This window comes from Dreissena polymorpha, chromosome 12 (assembly GCF_020536995.1).
Source record: "Dreissena polymorpha isolate Duluth1 chromosome 12, UMN_Dpol_1.0, whole genome shotgun sequence".
Classification (NCBI taxonomy): domain Eukaryota; kingdom Metazoa; phylum Mollusca; class Bivalvia; order Myida; family Dreissenidae; genus Dreissena; species Dreissena polymorpha.
The window spans coordinates 42,207,842-42,229,533 of NC_068366.1; the positions used below are offsets into that span (position 1 = coordinate 42,207,842).

The following is a 21,692-nucleotide window of genomic DNA, read 5'->3' on the forward strand; positions in this document are numbered from 1 at the left end:
CAACATGTTTTGTTCATTTGAAAGAGATGCAGATAAACAGATACTAGTAGATACCAACACGCAAATGCATCATTGAAGTCACGGCATTCAACATTGTTTGGGGTTTTCTTCAACAAAACATCCTCCATCTCTTCCTAGTTGGTGTAACCGTAGATGGCGCCCGAGTCGGCAATAGGATTGTATATTTGTTTAAATAGGTTAAATGGCAAAGGCCGATTTTTATCATGTCATTTCAAATGGTGCTTTTAAAATACTTCTTCTTAGCAACAAAGGAACAAACTTTAACTGCAATGATATATCGAAATGCATATGCTTATTGCAAGAGGATCCCAAACCTATGGCAGATTGTAACTAAACAGTGACCGGTAGCCAACACGAAAAACATCTCCATAAAAGGGCTTCGAGCACTTATTTAATCGTGCAATGCGAAATGCAACTGGAACAAATACCCATAACACCGCGCGGGAAGTCTTGTATCGACGATGTTATTAGCTTTGTTGGTCCCCGAGTATGGCACAATACACCTGCAACACATGTCAAGTGGGCGGAGCTTAGCGTGTACTGATAGCAATACAATTTTGGTTTGCAATTCTTGAATAATATACATGTTACATTTTTTTTCCGATTTGAGGTTCATCATGCATTGGCGATTGCAATCGCGATGACATCAAACACGTACTCGCCATTATGCGGTTGTGATTGTGCATAATGAAGCATATAGTGCGGCAGGCATGAATGGGAAAAAACATACGGCAAATACAAAGCATGTGCTTTTCTATGCACGGATATAAAATAACAGCTTAATTATCATATAAGGTGTACACAACGTATTTATGTTTGATGTTCATTTTATACAGACTCAAAGACTCAAAAATATTAAGATATAAGCATATTTGCATTAGGTCATAACTTTAAGTAATTTGGTACAATTATATTGTTCATATATAAAAGTAATGCAGTCATACATTTAGTCATATTAAGTGTAATGGTATCCAATGTTCGTATATGGTTGAAATAGAGCATCATAAAGATAAAGGCTTTGACAGAAATATGACAGTTCAAAAGACGCTTTGTATGAACTACACTGGCTACCAGTAAAGGCCAGGATAACATTCAAATTACTGACCTTCATGTATAATTGTTCTGTTGGTCACGCGCCAAAATACCATACAGAACTTCTAAAAGAAAAGGTACCAGCACGTAACCTACGATCTACCGTCTCGTATGACGGATGTTATGATGTGAAACGCACAAAGAGAAAAACTTTCATGGACAGGAGTTTCGAAGTTGTTGGTCCGAAACTGTGGAATGACCTACCATGAGGCATCCGGACTCCTGTCTCAATAGACATTTTCAAAAGGAATTTGAAAACATTTCTCTTCAGAGACTTTTACAACCTATTTTAATTTGAATACTTGTGATTTCAAAACAAATCGAGACTCAGTTGTACGGGCTTATTTGTCTAACAACCAGCACTCGGAGGACCAAGAAATTAAAGCATTGTGCGGGCTTCCTTGCTCGACAAGAATATTTATTGTACAAGTGACCGGTAACCAAAATCATTAGGGCTCCTTTTCTCAATGATTGAATGGCATCACCCAGCTGTCTTTTAGTCTCGCTGTAATTTTAACCCTCAAGATGTGTCTTGTAGTCACACTTGGTCAGTCTATTTGTGACTTGTAGTCACAATAGTTCAAATAAGGTTAAACCCCAAAAGAAGTGTCCGTAAGGGGACAGGTGACCGTTAACTGTGGGATCCGACAGCCAGAGTGCAGAAATATCCTTTCACGTATTCTTCAGTTCATGAAAAAATAGTGTCTTTATGTTGCCAAAGATTTGCTCATAATATCATTATAATTATTGTCTTAACTCTTGTTATATCAATTTATTACATACTATTTTATTTTTACTGTTTTAATATTGTATCCGGCATTGTTTTATTGCTTAAGTTTCTCACAGCATTTTTATTTATATCACACAATTTTAGATTATTAATCCTTTAATTAATGCTGCATAATAGTATCAATCACTCTTATTTTTTATCAATGTTATGTACCTATATAAGTTGTGTACAATGCCATTGAATATAATTATATAAATAGGCGTTTCATCAAATTAGTAAGTTTCACGTTTTGTTACACCCCCCCCCCCCCCCCAAAAAAAAAAATTATGATTTTAAAGACTGCAAAAAATCAGTGCATATGTCCAGAATTTCAAATTAAAGTACATGTAGAAAATATCTTGGTTGCTACGCATGAACTCAATATTTCTCAAATTGAAAACAGGAGTAAAACATACGGACATATTGTATATAAAACATAATATAAACTATCGATTAATATGAGCGATATTTTAACAAAGCATACCTCGATTTTCTCTGTGAACACACATTCAGTTCTAAGTAAATATTGGTATGACGATGAAACAAGCATTTTTGTTAATGATTAAATTGACTAAGAAAGTTTTAGTTGTACATATATACTCATTTAAATAATTATCTTAATTATAATTAAATCGCTAAATTCAACAATAATAAACTAGACTAATTAAAAGTGGCCTTGACAAAAAAAAACTAGGCGGCTTGTCGATTGAAATAGATCAGAATATAGTTGTCATCCTGTTGTATTACGATGTCGCCCACTCTGCATACGGTCCTTCCTCCTTCCGGGGCGATTTAAAACAGATAAACTATGTTTTTTTTGCGAATGTAGAATTTGTTATGAGAACAATAAGATGTTTTTTTTGTCTTTTAGTAAAAAGTATATTTGGAATGATAGCAGTCCCATTGATCATACAGCTATACGATGTTACACAAAATATAGTGCAACTTAACTAGGTTTGTATGAACTCAAATAAAATTGTTTGAGTTTGACTAGATCCATGCAGGTCTCCACTATGAAGGTAATTATATATAATTAAAGAGAAAAGAAACGTATGGCAAATACGTAATTTAATAATGATAATAATTCCTATTCCAACCAGCAAAGTTTTGTAAGATTGTATAATTTAATTTTTCACACATGTTAATGAATTTTTCTTTGAAGATAATCCATTTATGTAAATATTCAGTCGAATCCATAACTGCAGGTACTTGAGTACCATTTTGGCATTATTTTTCCGTAAATATTGCACTCACGTCGTGCGTAGTGTACACACATGTTTAATTTGCCGCACATGTATATTTTAAAACTAAATTGTTTACAAAACATATAACATATGAATCGTTCTACTTTTATTATAACGGTCTGCGTTGTTTTGCGGGAGTTGTATTGCTTCATACATTGTGCAGGATCGTTTTTCGGCGTAAGCTGAATAAGCCAGCTTTTCACCCTGACTTGACCTTTGTAAGTGTCCAATAATACTCAAATAAAATTTCCCGCGGCTAGGTACAAATGAATACACTTCATTTATTCCATTGGCTGATTTGAGTATAACACCAGAACATTGGAAACATATCCGCGTCTTTGTAACACTGTTTTACTGCATGAAACAATTTTATCTCTAATGAAAAGGCCCAATAGATAGAACAGTTTTACAATCAATTTTCGACATAAATACAGTTTGTGCGTTCACCTTTTATTTTCAGAGAATTACCAGCGCAAAAGCGTTTAACTAAAGGCTATGTTGTCATATTTAGTACTTACTTGCATTGCATTTCAACCCGCGATGTTTCGGGTCAATACGCGGTCATTTTGTGAAAGTCAGAGTTTATATACAGTTCATCACCGGAGTTCGCAAAAGGGGTTGCGATCATTGTGTCTTACTGACAATAACGTAGTGACTGTAATGCATTGCATTCCAATCCGCAAGGTATCAAGGTCAGTTTGCGGTCAGTTGCAGAAATCTTTATATAAACGCCGTCTCGTAAACTTTGTGCACTTGAAGTCTGTTTTGATCAGAAAGATACTAAATAAAGATATTCGGCGATATCATTGTGGTATGTCAATCATCGATTTTTAATATGGTTTCAAAATTTGCATGATAAGGACCGATTTTGATAAAATTAATTAGAAATATTTATCCATTTAGACCAGTTTATTAAGCATGACCACAATAATTCGCTATACTATAATTATGCAATTAAATAAGATTCGAGTATTGCCGGCTGACCTATATGCACTCGTTTATTTTCATGTTTCTTGTGTTTTTCTATTCTGTAAATATAGATATCTGAGTAATAATATCACATAAAGCAAAATAAGCCACGAAATCTGGCGCAACACCCCGTAATTGATTTGCTTATGATGTAGCTAACAACTGCGCAGAAATAAGGCATCCGCTACTTTTTATCTCATAGAGATAACTTTTGATCGTTCATAAACATCGACCACAATCAACGCCGTATATCTTTTTTTAAAGATATTTCTTGTTAAGATTCTTCTGATTATGATTGTACGTGATATTTTTAAATAAAAAAGCTTCGATCGCACGTTTATATTAAGTTGTCCATGAATAGACCATGGTGCATGTGCACCAGCAGAAAACAAATAGGTTATGCCCTTACTAACCAATAACCGATCCCTAAATCACGCGTCCTAGTGTCGCATCCTTGCTAATTTAGCACGTGGTGAGCGGTTATTGTTTAAGTAATTAAAGGGATCAGTTTTGATTTTATCAGAACAAGCTGCGAGCATCCGGATTCACTTGAAAAGTTATTAATTTGAATTTTTAACAATTGTGCGTATCGTCAAGACAATGTTCAATGTGGTTCAAAGTCAGCGGTGCGTCATTTATATAAAGTCATTTCCTTTTGATTACTATCTGGTCAAATACTGCAACATAGGGAATGTTCTGAATTCCGCACACTCTTGTGATGTCACGTGAAAAACAATAGACCAATCGACTGTTGTAATAAGCATAGAAAATGGAAGTGATTCTCGTTTGACTCTTAGTATATGCCCTGTCATTTTCGAATCAAAGATCGTTCCCATTTAAGTTGATCGTGTTCGTAGAACTAATAATAATTGTATTAATTTCCATGGATTTTATAAGTTCAATGCCCATGTAAAATATTTATTTGACCATCGAAACATATATTTGTATGATATATTTTGGGCATTTAAATGTTCATCATATGCGAGCTCGTCCATCAATTTGCATGTGAACAGTCGTTCGTTCTTAAACATACGTAAATACACAGTAATTTAGAGGGATCTTACTGTTTGAAACGTCGTTTTATTTTTCATTACTTCTGAAAATAATGGTGTAATTGTATATACTTTACGCAAAAAAAACAAACAGACTGGAAACAAGCCGGTCTATAATATAACACAAATGTTCTGCTGATCGGTCCGGTGGTAGCTGGTGGACACTTACACTGTTTCTCGAATCACGTGTTGATTTGGTAATGTTATGTGGTACTTTTTACCGAAGATCAAGCAATGAATGCTGGTAGATCCCTGTTTGCGCTTGATAAACAATGTACGCGTGGACTGAGAACACCAAATCGAATGTGGTTGAGAACATGATCTCGTAAGGGGCTTTAATCCATTTATGCCTAGTGGACTCTCCCATCCTTCTAAATTGGAACAATTTATTTCCAAAATTAGGGATGTCTAGTATATTTATTTCTATATTTAGAATATTTCTTAAAGAAATTTCTTCAAGCAAACAGCGCATCATTCGGCGTCTCATCTGGGTCTACGCTGTTTGCCAAGGCCTTTTTCTAGACTCTAGGCATAAAGGGGTAAGGTTACACTGTACGATTGTGATAAAATTATATAAAATATAAAATTATATTGGATCGTTTTATCTGAAACATTCAATTGGTATTAATTTTTTTTACATGAATTGTGTCTTTTAGAATTGCTGTTTGTTGATTCTGCGAATAGCTATAGACATTTTGCGGGTCACATGAAGGTAACGTGTCATATCGAAATACCGCTGCAAGCAGATTATGTTATCTGCTGAGCTGTTAACAACCCCAGCGAATCTACCGTTAGATGGCTTATGAGGTCACTTTAAACCTGAAGATGTTCGAACGTTGAACTTGAGGTATGTTTGTTTAAACGATTTGCAGTCTCGTTTAATATTTCAATTGCTCGCGGTGTCAAGAAGCACACCGAACAATCGTAAAAAGATAATCAAGAGTATTCGTTACACAAATCATAATCAACTAAGATTTATTGCCTGTCTGTTTTATCACACAATGCTGTGATTGGCTAAAACTTAACTTCCCTTCCACATTGGTTATTTTCCTTCCGAAAAAAAGTTTGTTTATATTGCATGGTCGCGTTAACCCAATATTTCAAAAGGTGTAATAAAGATAAATAAACGACAGCCATCAAAATTTGGAAATTAATGTTAAACGCGGATGTAAATTCGACGTAAGAGACAGGTCGGAATCTAGATCTACCGTGGAAATGCAGAACCATTTTGTTTGCTTTTAAATCATAAAACACACAATGAGATTGAGTGAGAGAACCAACAATAAACAAGAGATGTGTTTGTCAGAAACACAATGCCCCCTATTGCGCCGCTTTGAAGCCATATATTTGACATTTGACCTTAAAGGATGACCTTGACCTTTGACCACTCAAAATGTGCAGCTCCATGAGATACTCATGCATGCCAAATATCAAGTTTCTATCTTCAATAATGTAAAAGTTTTCGCAAAACTTTAACAAAGGTTAAAGTTTTGGGACACACAATGAATGAATGAAATAATAACAGACAGACAGACAGGCAGGCAGGCAGGCAGGCAGGCAGACAGACAGACAGGCAGGCCAAAAACAATATGCCCCCGATCTTTTGATACGGGGGCATAAAAAATTAAACAACAACAATGTATGACACTTTTTTGGAAAAATACACACGAGTGAGGTTAACGATGTCGGAGCTCATGCAAATGAACTTGTGCATACGTTGTCGAGCCACAATCATTCGCATAGTTACAAGGCAAATCAAGCCCCTGTTAGCAATTTTCATAGCTCGGATTTTACAAGAAACCATTTTAATTGGCCCTTGCCTTCGTTCATGGTCCACCGTGAAGCCGAGATATCCTGGGTTCGACCCGAAGATCAACATTAAGACTCCAAGTTCCGCTGGGTTCCGTTGGTATCTATAAACTAACGGATACAAAAGATGCAATCGAGAAACAATAAAAAGATTTAATTAATACCAGAAAAAAAACAACGTTTGAAGTGAAAATGAAGACATACCGACCATACCGATCTCAGACCATACCGATCAGACTATACCGATCACAGACCATACCGATCACAGATCATACCGATCACAGACCATACCTATCTCAGACCATGCCGATCAGACTATACCGATCACAGATCAGACCGATCACAAACCATGCCGATCTCAGACCATACCGATTACAGATCATACCGATCACAGACCATACCGATCTCAGACCATACCGATCAGACTATACCGATCACAGACCATACCGATCAGACTATACTGATCAGACTATACCGATCACAGACCATACCGATCTCAGACCATACCGATCAGACTAAACCGATCACAGACCATACCGATCAGACTATACCGATCACAGACCATACCGATCAGACCATACCGATCAGACTATACCGATCAGACCATTCCGATCAGACTATACTGATCAGACCAAACCGATCACAGACCATACCGATTAGACTATACCGATCACAGACCATACCGATTAGACTATACCGATCACAGACCAAACCGATCACAGACCATACCGATCAGACTATACCGATCACAGACCATACCGATCAGACCATACCGATCAGACTATACCGATCACAGACCATACCGATCAGACTATACCGATCACAGACCATACCGATCAGACCATACCGATCAGACTATACCGATCACAGACCATACCGATCAGACCATACCGATCACAGACCATACCGATCAGACTATACTGATCAGACTATACCGATCAGACTATACCGATCAGACTATACCGATCACAGACCATACCGATCTCAGACCATGCCGATTAGACTATACCGATCACAGACCATACCAATCTCAGACCATACCGATCTCAGACCATACCGATCAGACTATACCGATCTCATACCATACCGATCAGACTATACCGATCACAGACCATACCGATCAGACCATACCGATCAGACTATACCGATCAGACTATACCGATCACAGACCATACCGATCTGAGACCATGCCAATTAGAATATACAGATCACAAACCATACCAATCTCAGACCATACCGATCAGACTATACCGATCACAGACCATACCTATCTCAGACCATACCGATCAGACTATACCGATCACAGACCATACCGATCAGACTATACCGATCACAGACCATACCGATCAGACTATACCGATCAGACTATACCGATCAGACTATACCGATCACAGACCATTACGATCACAGACCATACCGATCACAGACCATACCGATCAGACTATACTGATCAGACTATACTGATCAGACTATACCGATCAGACTATACCGATCAGACTATACTGATCAGACTATACTGATCAGACTATACCGATCAGACTATACCGATCAGACTATACCGATCAGACTATACCGATCAGACTATACCGATCACAGACCATACTGATCTCAGACCATACTGATCACAGACCATACCGATCACAGACCATACCGATCAGACTATACCGATCACAGACCATACCGATCAGACTATACCGATCAGACTATACCGATCAGACTATACTGATCAGACTATACCGATCACAGACCATACCGATCACAGACCATACCGATCAGACTATACTGATCAGACTATACCGATCAGACTATACTGATCAGACTATACCGATCACAGACCATACCGATTAGACTATACCGATCAGACTATACCGATCACAGACCATACCGATCATACTATACCCATCAGACTATACCGATCAGACTATACCGATCAGACTATACTGATCAGACTATACCGATCACAGACCATACCGATCACAGACCATACCGATCAGACTATACCGATCAGACTATACCGATCAGACTATACTGATCAGACTATACCGATCACAGACCATACCGATCACAGACCATACCGATCAGACTATACCGATCAGACTATACTGATCAGACTATACCGATCACAGACCATACCGATCACAGACCATACCGATCTCAGACCATGCCGATTAGACTATACCGATCACAAATCATACCGATCACAGACCATACCGATCAGACTATACGGAGCAGATTTTTAGAAGATAAGGAACAGATTTTCAGGAGGTACGGAGCAGATTTTCAGAAGATACGGAGCAGATTTCCAGAAGATACGGAGCAGATTTCCAGAAGATACGGAGCAGATTTTCAGAAGATACGGAGCAGATTTTCAGAAGGTACGGAGCAGATTTTCAGAAGATACGGAGCAGATTTTCAGAAGGTACGGAGCAGATTTTCAGAAGGTACGGAGATTTTCAGAAGGTACGGAGCAGATTTTCGGACCAAACGGATCATTTATGTGCAGACCATACGGACATATTTAACGCCATGGAGCTCATTTTAAAATACTAAATAACTCTTATGCTGTCGACAATGTATATGTTATAGTAAAAAGGAAAATATATGCTATGTTCATAATTATTTTCATAAGATTATTACGGAATGTTTTCAGATTTAACAGTTATTTTAACAAGTAAAAATTATTCATTGAATTACGAGGAATCATGTAAACCAGCACTTGCTAAGTGGTGAAAACGGTTATCATTTCTTCAAACAATGCTGTGTATTTACAACACGCTTTCATATTTTATTAAATTGACGAATAAAAATAGAGTGAACTCGAAATAAATATTATGTCAGATATGGTCCGTAAGATCCGCAAACGTTGTGCGTATAGTTCGGAAATCTTATCCGTATAGTTTGGGCCCCGATTGGTATCGTCCCTTAAAACGACTTGAATTTGGTTTCGATCCCTTTAGCCACAGATAACGGTAGGGTTCGAAATAGTGAATGCAAATATAACCAACCAAATACAAATGAGATCGAATCAAGACGAATTAAGACTGTGTTTGCATTTGTTTGGTATTTTGTTTTTATGTATAAGTGTAATACAAGCGATGTTTATTGCGTTTTGTTTACAAGCGGTGGAACATGCGCGCAACACCATTTCTGTTGATTGAACACATTGTTAAATCATTGACAATCGTCAGAACCATTACTAGCTAGCCATAAATTGCCTCTATCCCAATCATATTGTTTTGTTTTATGTTTACATGAAAACAGGACGCCCGTGCAGCTTCAAAACCAGAGAACAGAATTATACATTAAACTGTACTGCAGCTATAGCACACTAAGCACAGTGCGACCTGGCGGCTGACGGCGTGAAGGATTCATCTGTAAGATTAACCCTTTCAGTGCCGGAACCGAATTTTGAAGACCTTTGCAAACAGTTTGGATCCAGATGAGACGCCACAGAACGTGGCGTCTCATCTGGATCCAAACTGTTTGCTATTCTGATTATATTCTTTGAAAAAAAATCGAAGAAAATGCTATTTTTAGAAATTCAGCAGACGACATTTTAGCAGACGACAAATTTCCCAGCATGCAAAGGGTTAACACCTGTTAGGATGTGAGCATGTACAGATGCTTGTCTATTCTTTACCCTCTTTTTTTCTTAAATACGTTGGCAACAAGCTCATAGAAGAGCGTATAATAAATTGCGCAGCTTTTAAAAGTAGCTGCAAGTAAGGCAAACTTACTGATCATGAACACAGGAGATTGTTAGTGGACGCAGTTTCATTTTCGCCAATTCTGACCCTATTAACGTCGAATTTTGTGCAACATTTATGTTAATACAGAATCCCAACCATCGTATCAGATACAGTTCAAAACGCGTTTAACAAAACAACTTTAATACAATTAAATACGACCCGTCGAAACTGCCTGGCTGAATAATTAAGATACACCCCAACTTGATGCTAAATATCACCCTGCAAGGCTGGTCCATGTGTCATTACTGTTAAACAGTCATGTCAAGCACAATACAGTTTCAAGTTATAAAAATGAATGTGTGTTGCATTAAAGTTTGGTATTCTAGAAAAGGATTTCAAGTTTTGTTTCAGCCTGTTTGTTCTTCGTGGTTTTCATTCTTCAAAGTTGTAACATTGGAGTCAAGTAATGTGGACTAAGTCAGTACTTGATAAAGGTCCTAACGTTCTTTGTAAAATGGAATGTACCATGCCCATTTTAAAAAAGGGGTGGCATCTTGACAGTAAATAAGAGCATTGATTATTGTTTATTTCTACTTTATTTATTTAGATTGTGTTTTATTCCATAATGTTTATCATGGAAGACAATAATTACTTCAAAAATAATAAAATAAATGTATGCATAACAGTGTATATTATACTATGTATACAATGGTAAACTGTGTACATTATGACAGCTTAAACAACAATTATATTTACAGTTAATGTCCTGGTATTTCCACAACATACCTGTTATCCATAATAAAAAACACATGCTGTCTGCAGCACAGTGTAAATGAAACAAGAGATGTGTTTGTCAGAAACACAATGCCCCCTATTTTTTTTTTACCCTGAAGGAAGACCTTGACCTTTCACCACTCAAAATGTGCAGCTCCATGAGATACACATGCGTGCCAAATATCAAGTTGCTATCATCAATATTGCAAACGTGATGACCAAGGTTAAAGTTTTGGGACACATACAATGACAGACAGACACATACAATGACAAACAGACAGACAAACAGACAGACAAACAGACAGACAGACAGACAGAGACAGGCCAAAAACTATATACCCCTGATCATTTGATCTGAGGGCATAAAAATAACATGATCTGACACTAACAAACAGTAATTAATTGAGCTGCATCTTGCAAAAAACAGACCTTATGCATTATGCGACCAACGTAGCCCCTAATCAGATTGTGAAATTGCACAATTTCGTCAGGAGCTACCATCCATATCTACTAATTAGGCCACGAAACCTTGCATGACTTTGTAGTTCACAGTGTAGCTCGGGATCAAACTGCACAGATGCCCCTTTGGGACTGTGCTGGCGTCATATGGCATAAGACTCATTTTCACATGATGCTGCTAATATGAAGAAGCACACACTTAGCCGCATGTTCAAAATAAAATTTTACAATAATAACAATGTTTACAAGCAAAAAAACCCAACAAGGACAATTATCTCTGATAAACTTCCTTCAAAAACTGATGTTTTCATAAAAAAAATGGACATGGTAAATAGTGCACATGTTCATCATATTTAAGGGACTAACATATATAACTGTAAGCATATACAAACAGAGCAATAAGCTACAGTTTATGTTTTCTTAACCCTTTGCATGCTGGGAAATTTGTCGTCTGCTAAAATGTCGTCTGCTTAATTTCTAAAATTAGAATTTTCTTCGATTTTTTTCAAATAATATTATCAGAAAAGCAAACAGTTTGGATCCTGATGAGACGCCACGTTCTGTGGCGTCTCATCTGGATCCAAACTGTTTGCAAAGGCCTTCAAAATTCGGTTCCCGCACTGAAAGGGTTAAATTGCTAATTCAGACAAACTTCCTAACCTTCAAACACATTGTCAACCCCATTTTTATAATCTTCTTGGAATGAATGGCTTTCTCCATGAAATGAAAACATAACTGAAGACCAGTCTTCAAATATCTAACTCAAATGTGCAAAAGCTATCATAGGATACCAATTGCAGACATGAACACAAGAAACATCTGTGAAATAAAATGAAACTCAATAGACCAAAATCTGATTATAACACTATTTGGCATTTTTTTGAAACTGTTATGAACATCACACAAATATAATTAAAAAAGACAGCCTGAAAGGCCCAAAGTCGCTCACATAAGATACAAAGGAGCTGAACTATAAATGTCACTTTTAAAGTACTAACAATGTTTTACTAAAGGCATATATTAAGCAAAAATGTCCTGCCACCTGGAAAGTATGTTTTTCAACCAACTGGAACCATTTTTAAACTTGCCCAAGATATCATTGGGACAAATCCTCTGACCAAGTTTCATGATGAGCTGACAATAAACGTTACCTTTACATTGTTGACAAGGTTTTACTATAGTCATATTAGGAAAAATGGGCCGCCCCCTGGCTGCAATGTTTTTCAACAAACAAGAACCATTTACAGAATCCTTTAAGATATAATGAGAACAAATGTTCTGACCAAGTTTCATCAAGATCAGACTATACATGATACTTTTAGAGCGTTAACAGGTTTTTACTATAGCCATAAAAGGAAAAATGCCCTACCCCCTGGTGGCCATGTTTTCCAACCAACCGTAACCCTTTCCACACTCCAAGATATCATTGAAATAAATCTTTTGACCAAGTTTCATGATGATCAGAAAATAATTGTGGCCTCTAGAATGATAAAAAGGTTTTACAATAGCCATATAAGGAAAAATGCATTTTATAAGAGACCAGAACCATTTTGAACTCATCCAAGATATCATTAGAGCAAAATTTAATGTTCTTACCAAGTTTCATGAAGATTGGACAATAAATGTTGCTTCTAGAGTGTTAACAAGGTTTAACAATAGCCAGATTATAGCCATTTAAGGAAAAATGCCTCGCCCCAGGGTGGCCATGTTTTTCAACCAAATGGAACCATTTTGTAACTTGTCAAAGATATCATTGGGACAAATCTACTGACCAAGTTTCATGATGATCGGACAATAAATGTGGCTTTTTGAGTGTGAATAAGGTTTTACTAAAGCCATATAAGGAAAAATGCCTTCCCCTGGTGGCCATGTTTTACAACCGACCTGAACCAGTTTAAAACTAGTTCAAGATATCATAAGAACAAATGTTCTGACCTAGTTTGATGAAGATCAGACTATAAATGTAACTTTTAAAGTGTTGACAAGGTTTTACTATAGCCATATAAAGAAATATGCCCCACCTCTGCGGCCGTGTTTTTCAAACAACAGGAAGCATTTTCGAACTTATTCAAGATATGATTAGGACAAATCTTCTGACCAAGTTTCATGATGATCCGTCAATATATGTTGCCGCTAAAGTAGGTTTTACTATTGCCATATTAGGAAAAATGCCTGACCCCCTGGTGGCCATGTTTTTCAACCAACATGAACCATTTCCGAACTCATCCAAGATATCATTGGCACAAATCTTCTGACAACATTTCATGAAGATCAGACAATAAATGTGGCCTTTAGAGTGTCAAGAAGGCAAATAATGCGCATGACGGACAAAAGGCGATCACAAAAGCTCACCATCAGCACATTGTGCTCAGGTGAGATTAAGATACAAATGGGCAATTGAAATAATATAACAATCTAAATGATGATATGTTCAACTATTCTAATTTAAAGATGCATTCAGTTTCAAAAATGTAACAAACATCACAGTTGCATAATAAGTCTAAACAATAAAACAACATCTATCAAAATACTAAATAAACATTTTAATAGCAGTCAAGCACAAAAATGGAAAAATTAACAAAATTATCAGACTATAAATAGTCAAGCACATTTCTTAAAACAATTATTATATTATGAGCATTCATATAATAAATGTATAAAACTTGCATCTTTTTAGCAGTAGCAAACTCTTTAACATGTATGGAAAATACCTTTATGAAACCTTCAGCAGTACAAGATAAACAAAATAATTTGGCAATAAAATGCATTGTACACTATGGCATATTAATTAAAAAAACATTTGCATAATGTGTATGTCAAAAGACAAACAACAGATCAAACAAAGTTGCCAACAATCCAGATTAAATCTGCTATATGCAAATAGTAGAGAAATAAATTTTCCCATTCAAATGACATACAAATCATTAAGCTTTTGTAAGACAATTGCTATAATCATGGAATAATTGCATGTACATGCCATGGATTATCAGCCATTGCCAATAGAACTATTCACTTAATTGTTTCTAAAAACTGGCTTATCAGTGTCTTTTGCGTCCTTTTGTAACACTAGACGGCATACCATGACTCAGTAACATTGTCTACCGGTAAACACTTCTCCTGTACAATTCCCCTAAACAATTTATCATTGCCTGTAAAACTTCTTACTAATTTTAAAGTAGACTTTAAGACTGTCTAATTTATTTCGTTTACAGTATTCTGAACATTGTAAACTGTGACTGCAACTCAATTGTTTCGAAATTGTCCATTTCATATTGTTGGTCTTAGCATCTTCATTGAACTTTGGACAATATATTGTATGTTCATGTACATTTTCAGATTCACCAATCAATACAATAACATCAGCTGGACACGTCTGACTTCAAGCTGCTTATCCATTTACATCATAAGGCAATTTTGAATTCATACTGTATGTCTCCTTACATTCACCCTCATATATTTTACTGAGTGAATGTGTGCCATATAACAACATGGGTTCAATTAAGATTGTTCAATCATGCTAGACTTCTTTGACCGTCGCTTCAAAAATTGGTTGCTCAACAGTTCTGTGGCAGAGGGTCTCTTTGACTGATCCCTAAAAGTAACATGATTATGATTAATTTAAATTAATATGGGCGTGCTCTGTGAAAAATGGGTTCAATGCATGTGTGTAATGTGTTGTCCCAGATTAGCCGGTGCAGTCTTCACAGGATAATCAGGGATGACATTTTCTGATCTCATATTTTGTGTGTGTCAAGAATGTATCTTCTTAGCAAAAATCCAGTTTTGACACAGAGTGTTGTCTCTGTTCAGGAGAGTGTTGTCCCTGTTCAGGAGAGTGTTGTCCCTGTTCAGGAGTGTTGTGCCTGTTCAGGGACAACCCTTTACTCACATGCATTCAACCCTTTCACAGAGCATGGCTCATATTGATAAAATGCATTAAAATTTTTGAAAGTATAATCAAATAAAATGATTTTTTTTATTTTGCAAACAGAAACAAAATTGTATAAATTGTATGAATCTCTTGTTTCAATGAAACAAACACTTCACAGACAATATATCAATATTATATGTTATTGTAAAGATATTGTTTTCATAAACACATAAATTAAACTTGCCTCAAATTATTATGCGCTAAATTTTGTTGATTGGTAGAATTTACTTTTGTTAAAAGTCATTATTCCTAAATTGTAGTTAAGTTACCATTTTATTACATTTAAACTGACATAAAATGTAAAACTTCAAAACGTCATTTAAAAAACATCACTATTTTAGGCCAAGACAAAGTGTTACATGATTTAAATAACACAGATTTTGCTCAAACTACTTGCACTTAGTTGCAACTTTTACTCATTGTATTTTGAATACTGACTTATTTAAATTAAGTTTCTGGTTGAAAGCTCAAGGTTGTGAAAGTGTTGGTAAAATTGATGAAACCACACTATATAAGGACATAATTTTAATGTGAAACAGAAAGCTCCTTTTTTGGTTCTTTCCACATGGAAACATGGAGCACTTTTTGATAATAATAACTTTATGTAACATAACACACGCTCAATATAATGCTATTAATACTAAATCTACAATGCTTAATATTCAGAGAAATTTTATGTATTAAAGGGGCCTTTTCACGGTTGGGTAAATTGACAAAATTGAAAAAAGTTGTTTCAGATTTGCAAATTTTCGTTTTAGTTATGGTATTTGTGAGGAAACAGTAATACTGAACATTTGCCATGCTCTAAAATAGCCATTATATGCATCTTTTGACGATTTAAAAACCTGAAAATTATAAAGCGTTGCAACACGAAACGAATTAATAATTTGGAGAGTTCTGTTGTTGTCGCTATATTTTGGGCAACTACGAGGATTGCTTATATTAAGTATAAAATACGTCTTTTACTGTGTCAGGAAGGATGGTCAAGTGGTCTTAGCAGCAGACTTTTTACTCCAGGACTCTTGGGGTCAGTGGTTTGAGTCCTGCTGAGGGTTACTTTTTTTTCTTTTTTTAAAATTTTATTCTTGATTTTTTGCTGGAGCTTTTTATATCCAATGTTTACATTTATCAATATAAAGCATTTAATCACAAACTTCAAAACATGCCAAATCTGTGAAAAAGCCCCTTCAAAACATAAAATAATATAATGAGTATTGATTAAAATGTCAAAAACCAGTATTTAACATTAGAACTATTTTTTTAATTTCCTTTTTTTTAAACCAATATTAAATTCAACAGACATTAAACGAACATATCCCCATGTACTTTCACTGTTCCATTCAGTCACATTATGAGATAGAGTAGAAAGTAATTGTCATGTTTGATGATGATTTTCAGTATGTAACACATGTCTAATAAAAACTAAGCATTTGTGAACCTGCTGCCACCAGAACAATACATGGGCAGTTTATTTTGAAAACCAGTGAGTGCACATATGAAAATAGATTAGATCAATATCCCAATGTAAATAAAAAAAACTCACTTCAATCACTGCTTATGCTTTCTAAATACATTATCACAAATTTATTTCTGAAAATAATATTATGACAATTAATTTAACCCCTTTAACATTAAAACAAATAATTTAGCTACAAGCAATCTCATGGGTCCTCATTGTATGTTGACACTAAGTGTGAGATAGAGGGGTTTCATACTTGTAGGCCTAGAGGGGAGAATAAAACTGCCATATTTACATACTTTGTAAGGCAGGAAGTCACAAACTGCCTGGCTTCCTCGGTGAACTTTTCTGGCAACTGTGGCACAGGTTTGTCAGAGCCGATGGCAAAGATGGCTGCCATTGGGTTCATCTCTGCCCAAGGTGGTTTGCGGGTTGCCATCTCAAATACTGTGCAGCCTATGCTCCTTGAAAAATGAGAATAAACAATGTTGTTAACTGGATTTAACAAAGAAAACGTTACATGGGGGCAAGAGCAACAAGACAAGATGGATAATTGATAGACTAACCCTTTGCATGCTGGGAAATTTGTCATCTGCTAAAATGTTGTCTGCTGAATTACTAAAATCATCATTTTCTACACTTTTTTTCAAAGAATACTATCAGAATAGCAAACAGTTTGGATCCTGATGAGACGCCACGTTCTGTGGCGTCTCATCAGGATCCAAACTGTTTGCAAAGGCCTTCAAAATCCGGTTCCAGCGCTCAAAGGGCTAAAACAAATTTATAGTACCATTTCTGCAACTAAAGTTTGAAGCTTCTTATCTTTCTGGAGCATGGTAGAGACAAAAATCTTAGAAAAGGCAATTATATCATAATATTTCAGGAAAAAGCTATTTGAAAACAATTAGGTACATGATTTTAAGCAAACACCACTAAATGTAATACTCTTAAACTGTCTATGTTTGTGCACGGCCTTTCCTCTTCTTTTTTATAACTATGAGGGAACATAGTTACATTGTGACAAATTCATGTTAGTAAGTTTTTACAGAAAGACATCCACAAGATACTTAACATATGAAAGACATGAGCCATGCAAAAATTGGACTTATGCCACAAGCGGCCAGCATAGTTCAGGAAGAGCCGTCTAGTGTGCAGTCTGGTAAGGGGTTACCCTATCCACTCATGAGACCACAACACCTTGCGTGACTTTATACCAGACAGAAAAGCTCCTGACAAGACTACCGTACCTGCATTCGAAGGCTGGTATGACATTAACCTTTGCACATATGATATAACATGACACCGGTAAATTGGCAAATAAACAAATATTTGGTCTACCCATACCTAGAAATGCACTCATGTGGACATTAGTAATGATAAAAAACAATTTTGTTTTATTCAAACAAGATCTGACTATTTAAAAACATGTTTTTCTTAATATTATTTGCTCATTATCAGGTCTTTTTATGTGTTGTTAATTGGGAGGTTTTACAATTGTGCACATTGATTATAGAGCTGTAACAAACAATGTATTCTACTATTCTTCCACTTTGATAGTATTATATACTTTGTGTGCAAGTCACCTGATATAATGACCACAGTTGAAGTTGAAAATCAATATGTGTTATATAGAAAATTTAAACTTCCATCTAAAATATTTTAAATTAAACCAAGACATGTCACTATGACAAGACACAAGATTTCTAACTTTTAACCAAAAATTAATTTAGGTGAATTAAATTTGAAAGAAAGGTCTGCATGAAATCTACATAAACAAAATTGCATTTGTATATACACACATTTAATTTGGTTGAAACCATTTTTATTTTTAGTAACAATTACCTTTACCCAACTGACCCTAAAGTGCAACCCCACCATTGGTAAGCATGTAAGCTACCTATCCAACATAATAACTGAACAATACCTCCATAAAAACTTAAGTTATTGAACTCTTTGTGTTAACCCTTTCCGTGCGGGAACCAAATTTTAAAGGCCTTTGCAAACAGTTTGGATCCAGATGAGACGCCACAGAACGTGGCATCTCATCAGGATCCAAACTGTTTGTTATTATGATAGTATTCTCTGAAAAAAATAAAAGAAAATGCTAATTTTAGAAATTCTGCAGACGACATTTTAGCAGACAACAAATTTCTCAGCATGCAAAGGGTTAATGCTAAGTTACAGTGACCTTGAACTCATGGACTCAAATTCAATGCCTTGCTAGATCAGCCTTACTGCAGTTATAGAGCACATACTTTTACTGACCTTGACATTGACCAAACTGGCCATGAATGCAACACCATGCTAGGTCTGCATGTCAGCTAGAGATAAGAGTTTTTTTTACTGTTTAGCATAATTTCCTAAATATAACAATACAATAACGAAAAGAACACACAAAATCTGTAGTAGAAATAGAACAAGAGCACCGCATAACGGGTGCCACGCTCGGCTGCGAAAGCTTGTCAGAATTTAATTATTTTTTTCAGATGTCACAGTGACCTTGACCTTTGACCTAGTGACCCAAAAATGGGTGTGGCGTGTAGAACTCATCAAGTTGCATCTACATATGAAGTTTCAAAGTTGTAGGTGTAAGCACTTTGATGTTAGAGGAAAATGTCAAGGTTTTAGCACATCGGATGCTGGACGACTAGCTGGCTATGACAATACCTCGGGTTTTCTCCGAAAACAGCCGAGCTAAAAATTGAGTAACTGAATGCAAACTTCACCTGATTTTTTTTTTAAGCATTTATAATTCAGCTGAAGTGCAGAACAAAGTTATGGGCCTTGTTCAGTCACCTCCCATGATAATCATGAAAACATGTGTGAAGTTTCAATCGGGAGTAGACACAGAGATATGGAGAAGTTGCATGCACACCATAGCCCCAATTAATCAAAAAGAGTAATAATTCTGCTGATGGCAGGTACAAGTTATGGACCTTAGACAGTGACTTTACAAAATACCTCCATTACATGTATTAAGTTTTAATTGAGTAACTGTAGTAGAAATAGAGAGGTGTAGATGTTGCATGTTTACTAGTAGAAATAGAGAGGTGTAGATGTTGCATGTTTACTAGTAGAAATAGAGAGGTGTAGATGTTGCATGTTTATTATAGAGAGGCGTAGATGTTGCATGTTTACTATAGAGAGGTGTAGATGTTGCATGTTTACTATAGAGAGGTGTAGGTATTGCATGTTTACTATAGAGAGGCGTAGATGTTGCATGTTTACTATAGAGAGGTGTAGATGTTGCATGTTTACTATAGAGAGGTGTAGATGTTGCATGTTTACTATAGAGAGGTGTAGATATTGCATGTTTACTATAGAGAGGTGTAGATGTTGCATGTTTACTATAGAGAGGTTTAGATGTTGCATGTTTACTATAGAGAGGTGTAGATGTTGCATGTTTACTATAGAGAGGTGTAGATGTTGCATGTTTACTATAGAGAGGTGTAGATATTGCATGTTTACTCTAGAGAGGTGTAGATGTTGCATGTTTACTATAGAGAGGTGTAGATGTTGCATGTTTACTATAGAGAGGTGTAGATATTGCATGTTTACTTAAACGGAGCATTACGCAGCACCCAATGCAGACTAATAGGTGAGTAGAATAGCTCAAACTATTCAATAAACATTTGAGCTAAAAATCAGATAAATATCATAATCAAGATGCATAATAAAGCTGTAACAAATTTTAAGATTTTTGTTTCGTTTTTGTAGTGTGTGTGTTTTTTTAAAACAATAAATGAAACCAATGTTCCTTATCAACTGAAGATATTAACGTAAGCTGGTGTTCATGTGAATAACACATTAGGGAAGCCTTGATATGGTAGTGTTGAAGATTTAGAAACAATGTTTTTATAATTTATCAAAGTAGTATTTTGCTGCAAGATGACAATCAAGTGTTTGTGAGTAAACAAACACAACAACATTAATTTATATCCTGCTAATTTATTAAGATTGGTTTACAAGTAAAGCCCAACAGGGTCAAACATCTTTTGATTAAATAACTTGCCAAAATTGGATTGGTTATCTTCATTTCAGAAACATGCATCTCCAATCTTCAAATTAATTTCATTAACTTCCTGCCATCACTTCCTAGTAGGCAGACAAGATTGTGGAAGAAGTTTCCATTATGTTGTTTTATCACATGCAAATTTCACCTTATAAATTATACCCACTTGAACAAAACATCATGCATCAAAACAGTTAGCACCTGTCAATATTTTGATAGACAAACACGGGCATCTTTGTTCTCAGAGGCTGAGGGACGCAGGAAGAAGAACTAGTCGAAATAATGGGAGTTTCATTATAATGATATGAAATTTGATCATCCAATATGAAAGATGCAAAAACTGTGTTGTGACGCTTAAGCAATTAAACACCACTGTGGGTTGCTAAGGCAAATAAGCGCATGTTTAATTTAT

The 21,692-nt window shown here is 35.8% G+C and overlaps 1 protein-coding gene across 6 annotated transcripts in view; it reads right to left on the reverse strand.

The window, feature by feature from the left end:
- Positions 1–11,222: 11,222 nt before the first annotated feature.
- The window catches only part of LOC127852295 (uncharacterized), an 89,252-nt gene continuing 78,782 nt past the window's right edge, over positions 11,223–21,692 (reverse strand). For all 6 annotated transcript variants that reach the window (XM_052386216.1, XM_052386220.1, XM_052386214.1 and 3 more), the window contains 2 exons: positions 17,568–17,732; positions 11,223–15,470 (listed from right to left, as the gene is read on the reverse strand). In XM_052386216.1, the coding sequence (XP_052242176.1) occupies positions 15,377–15,470; positions 17,568–17,732 (259 nt within the window). In that variant the 3' untranslated portion in view covers positions 11,223–15,376. The remainder of the gene's footprint in view (positions 15,471–17,567; positions 17,733–21,692) is intronic.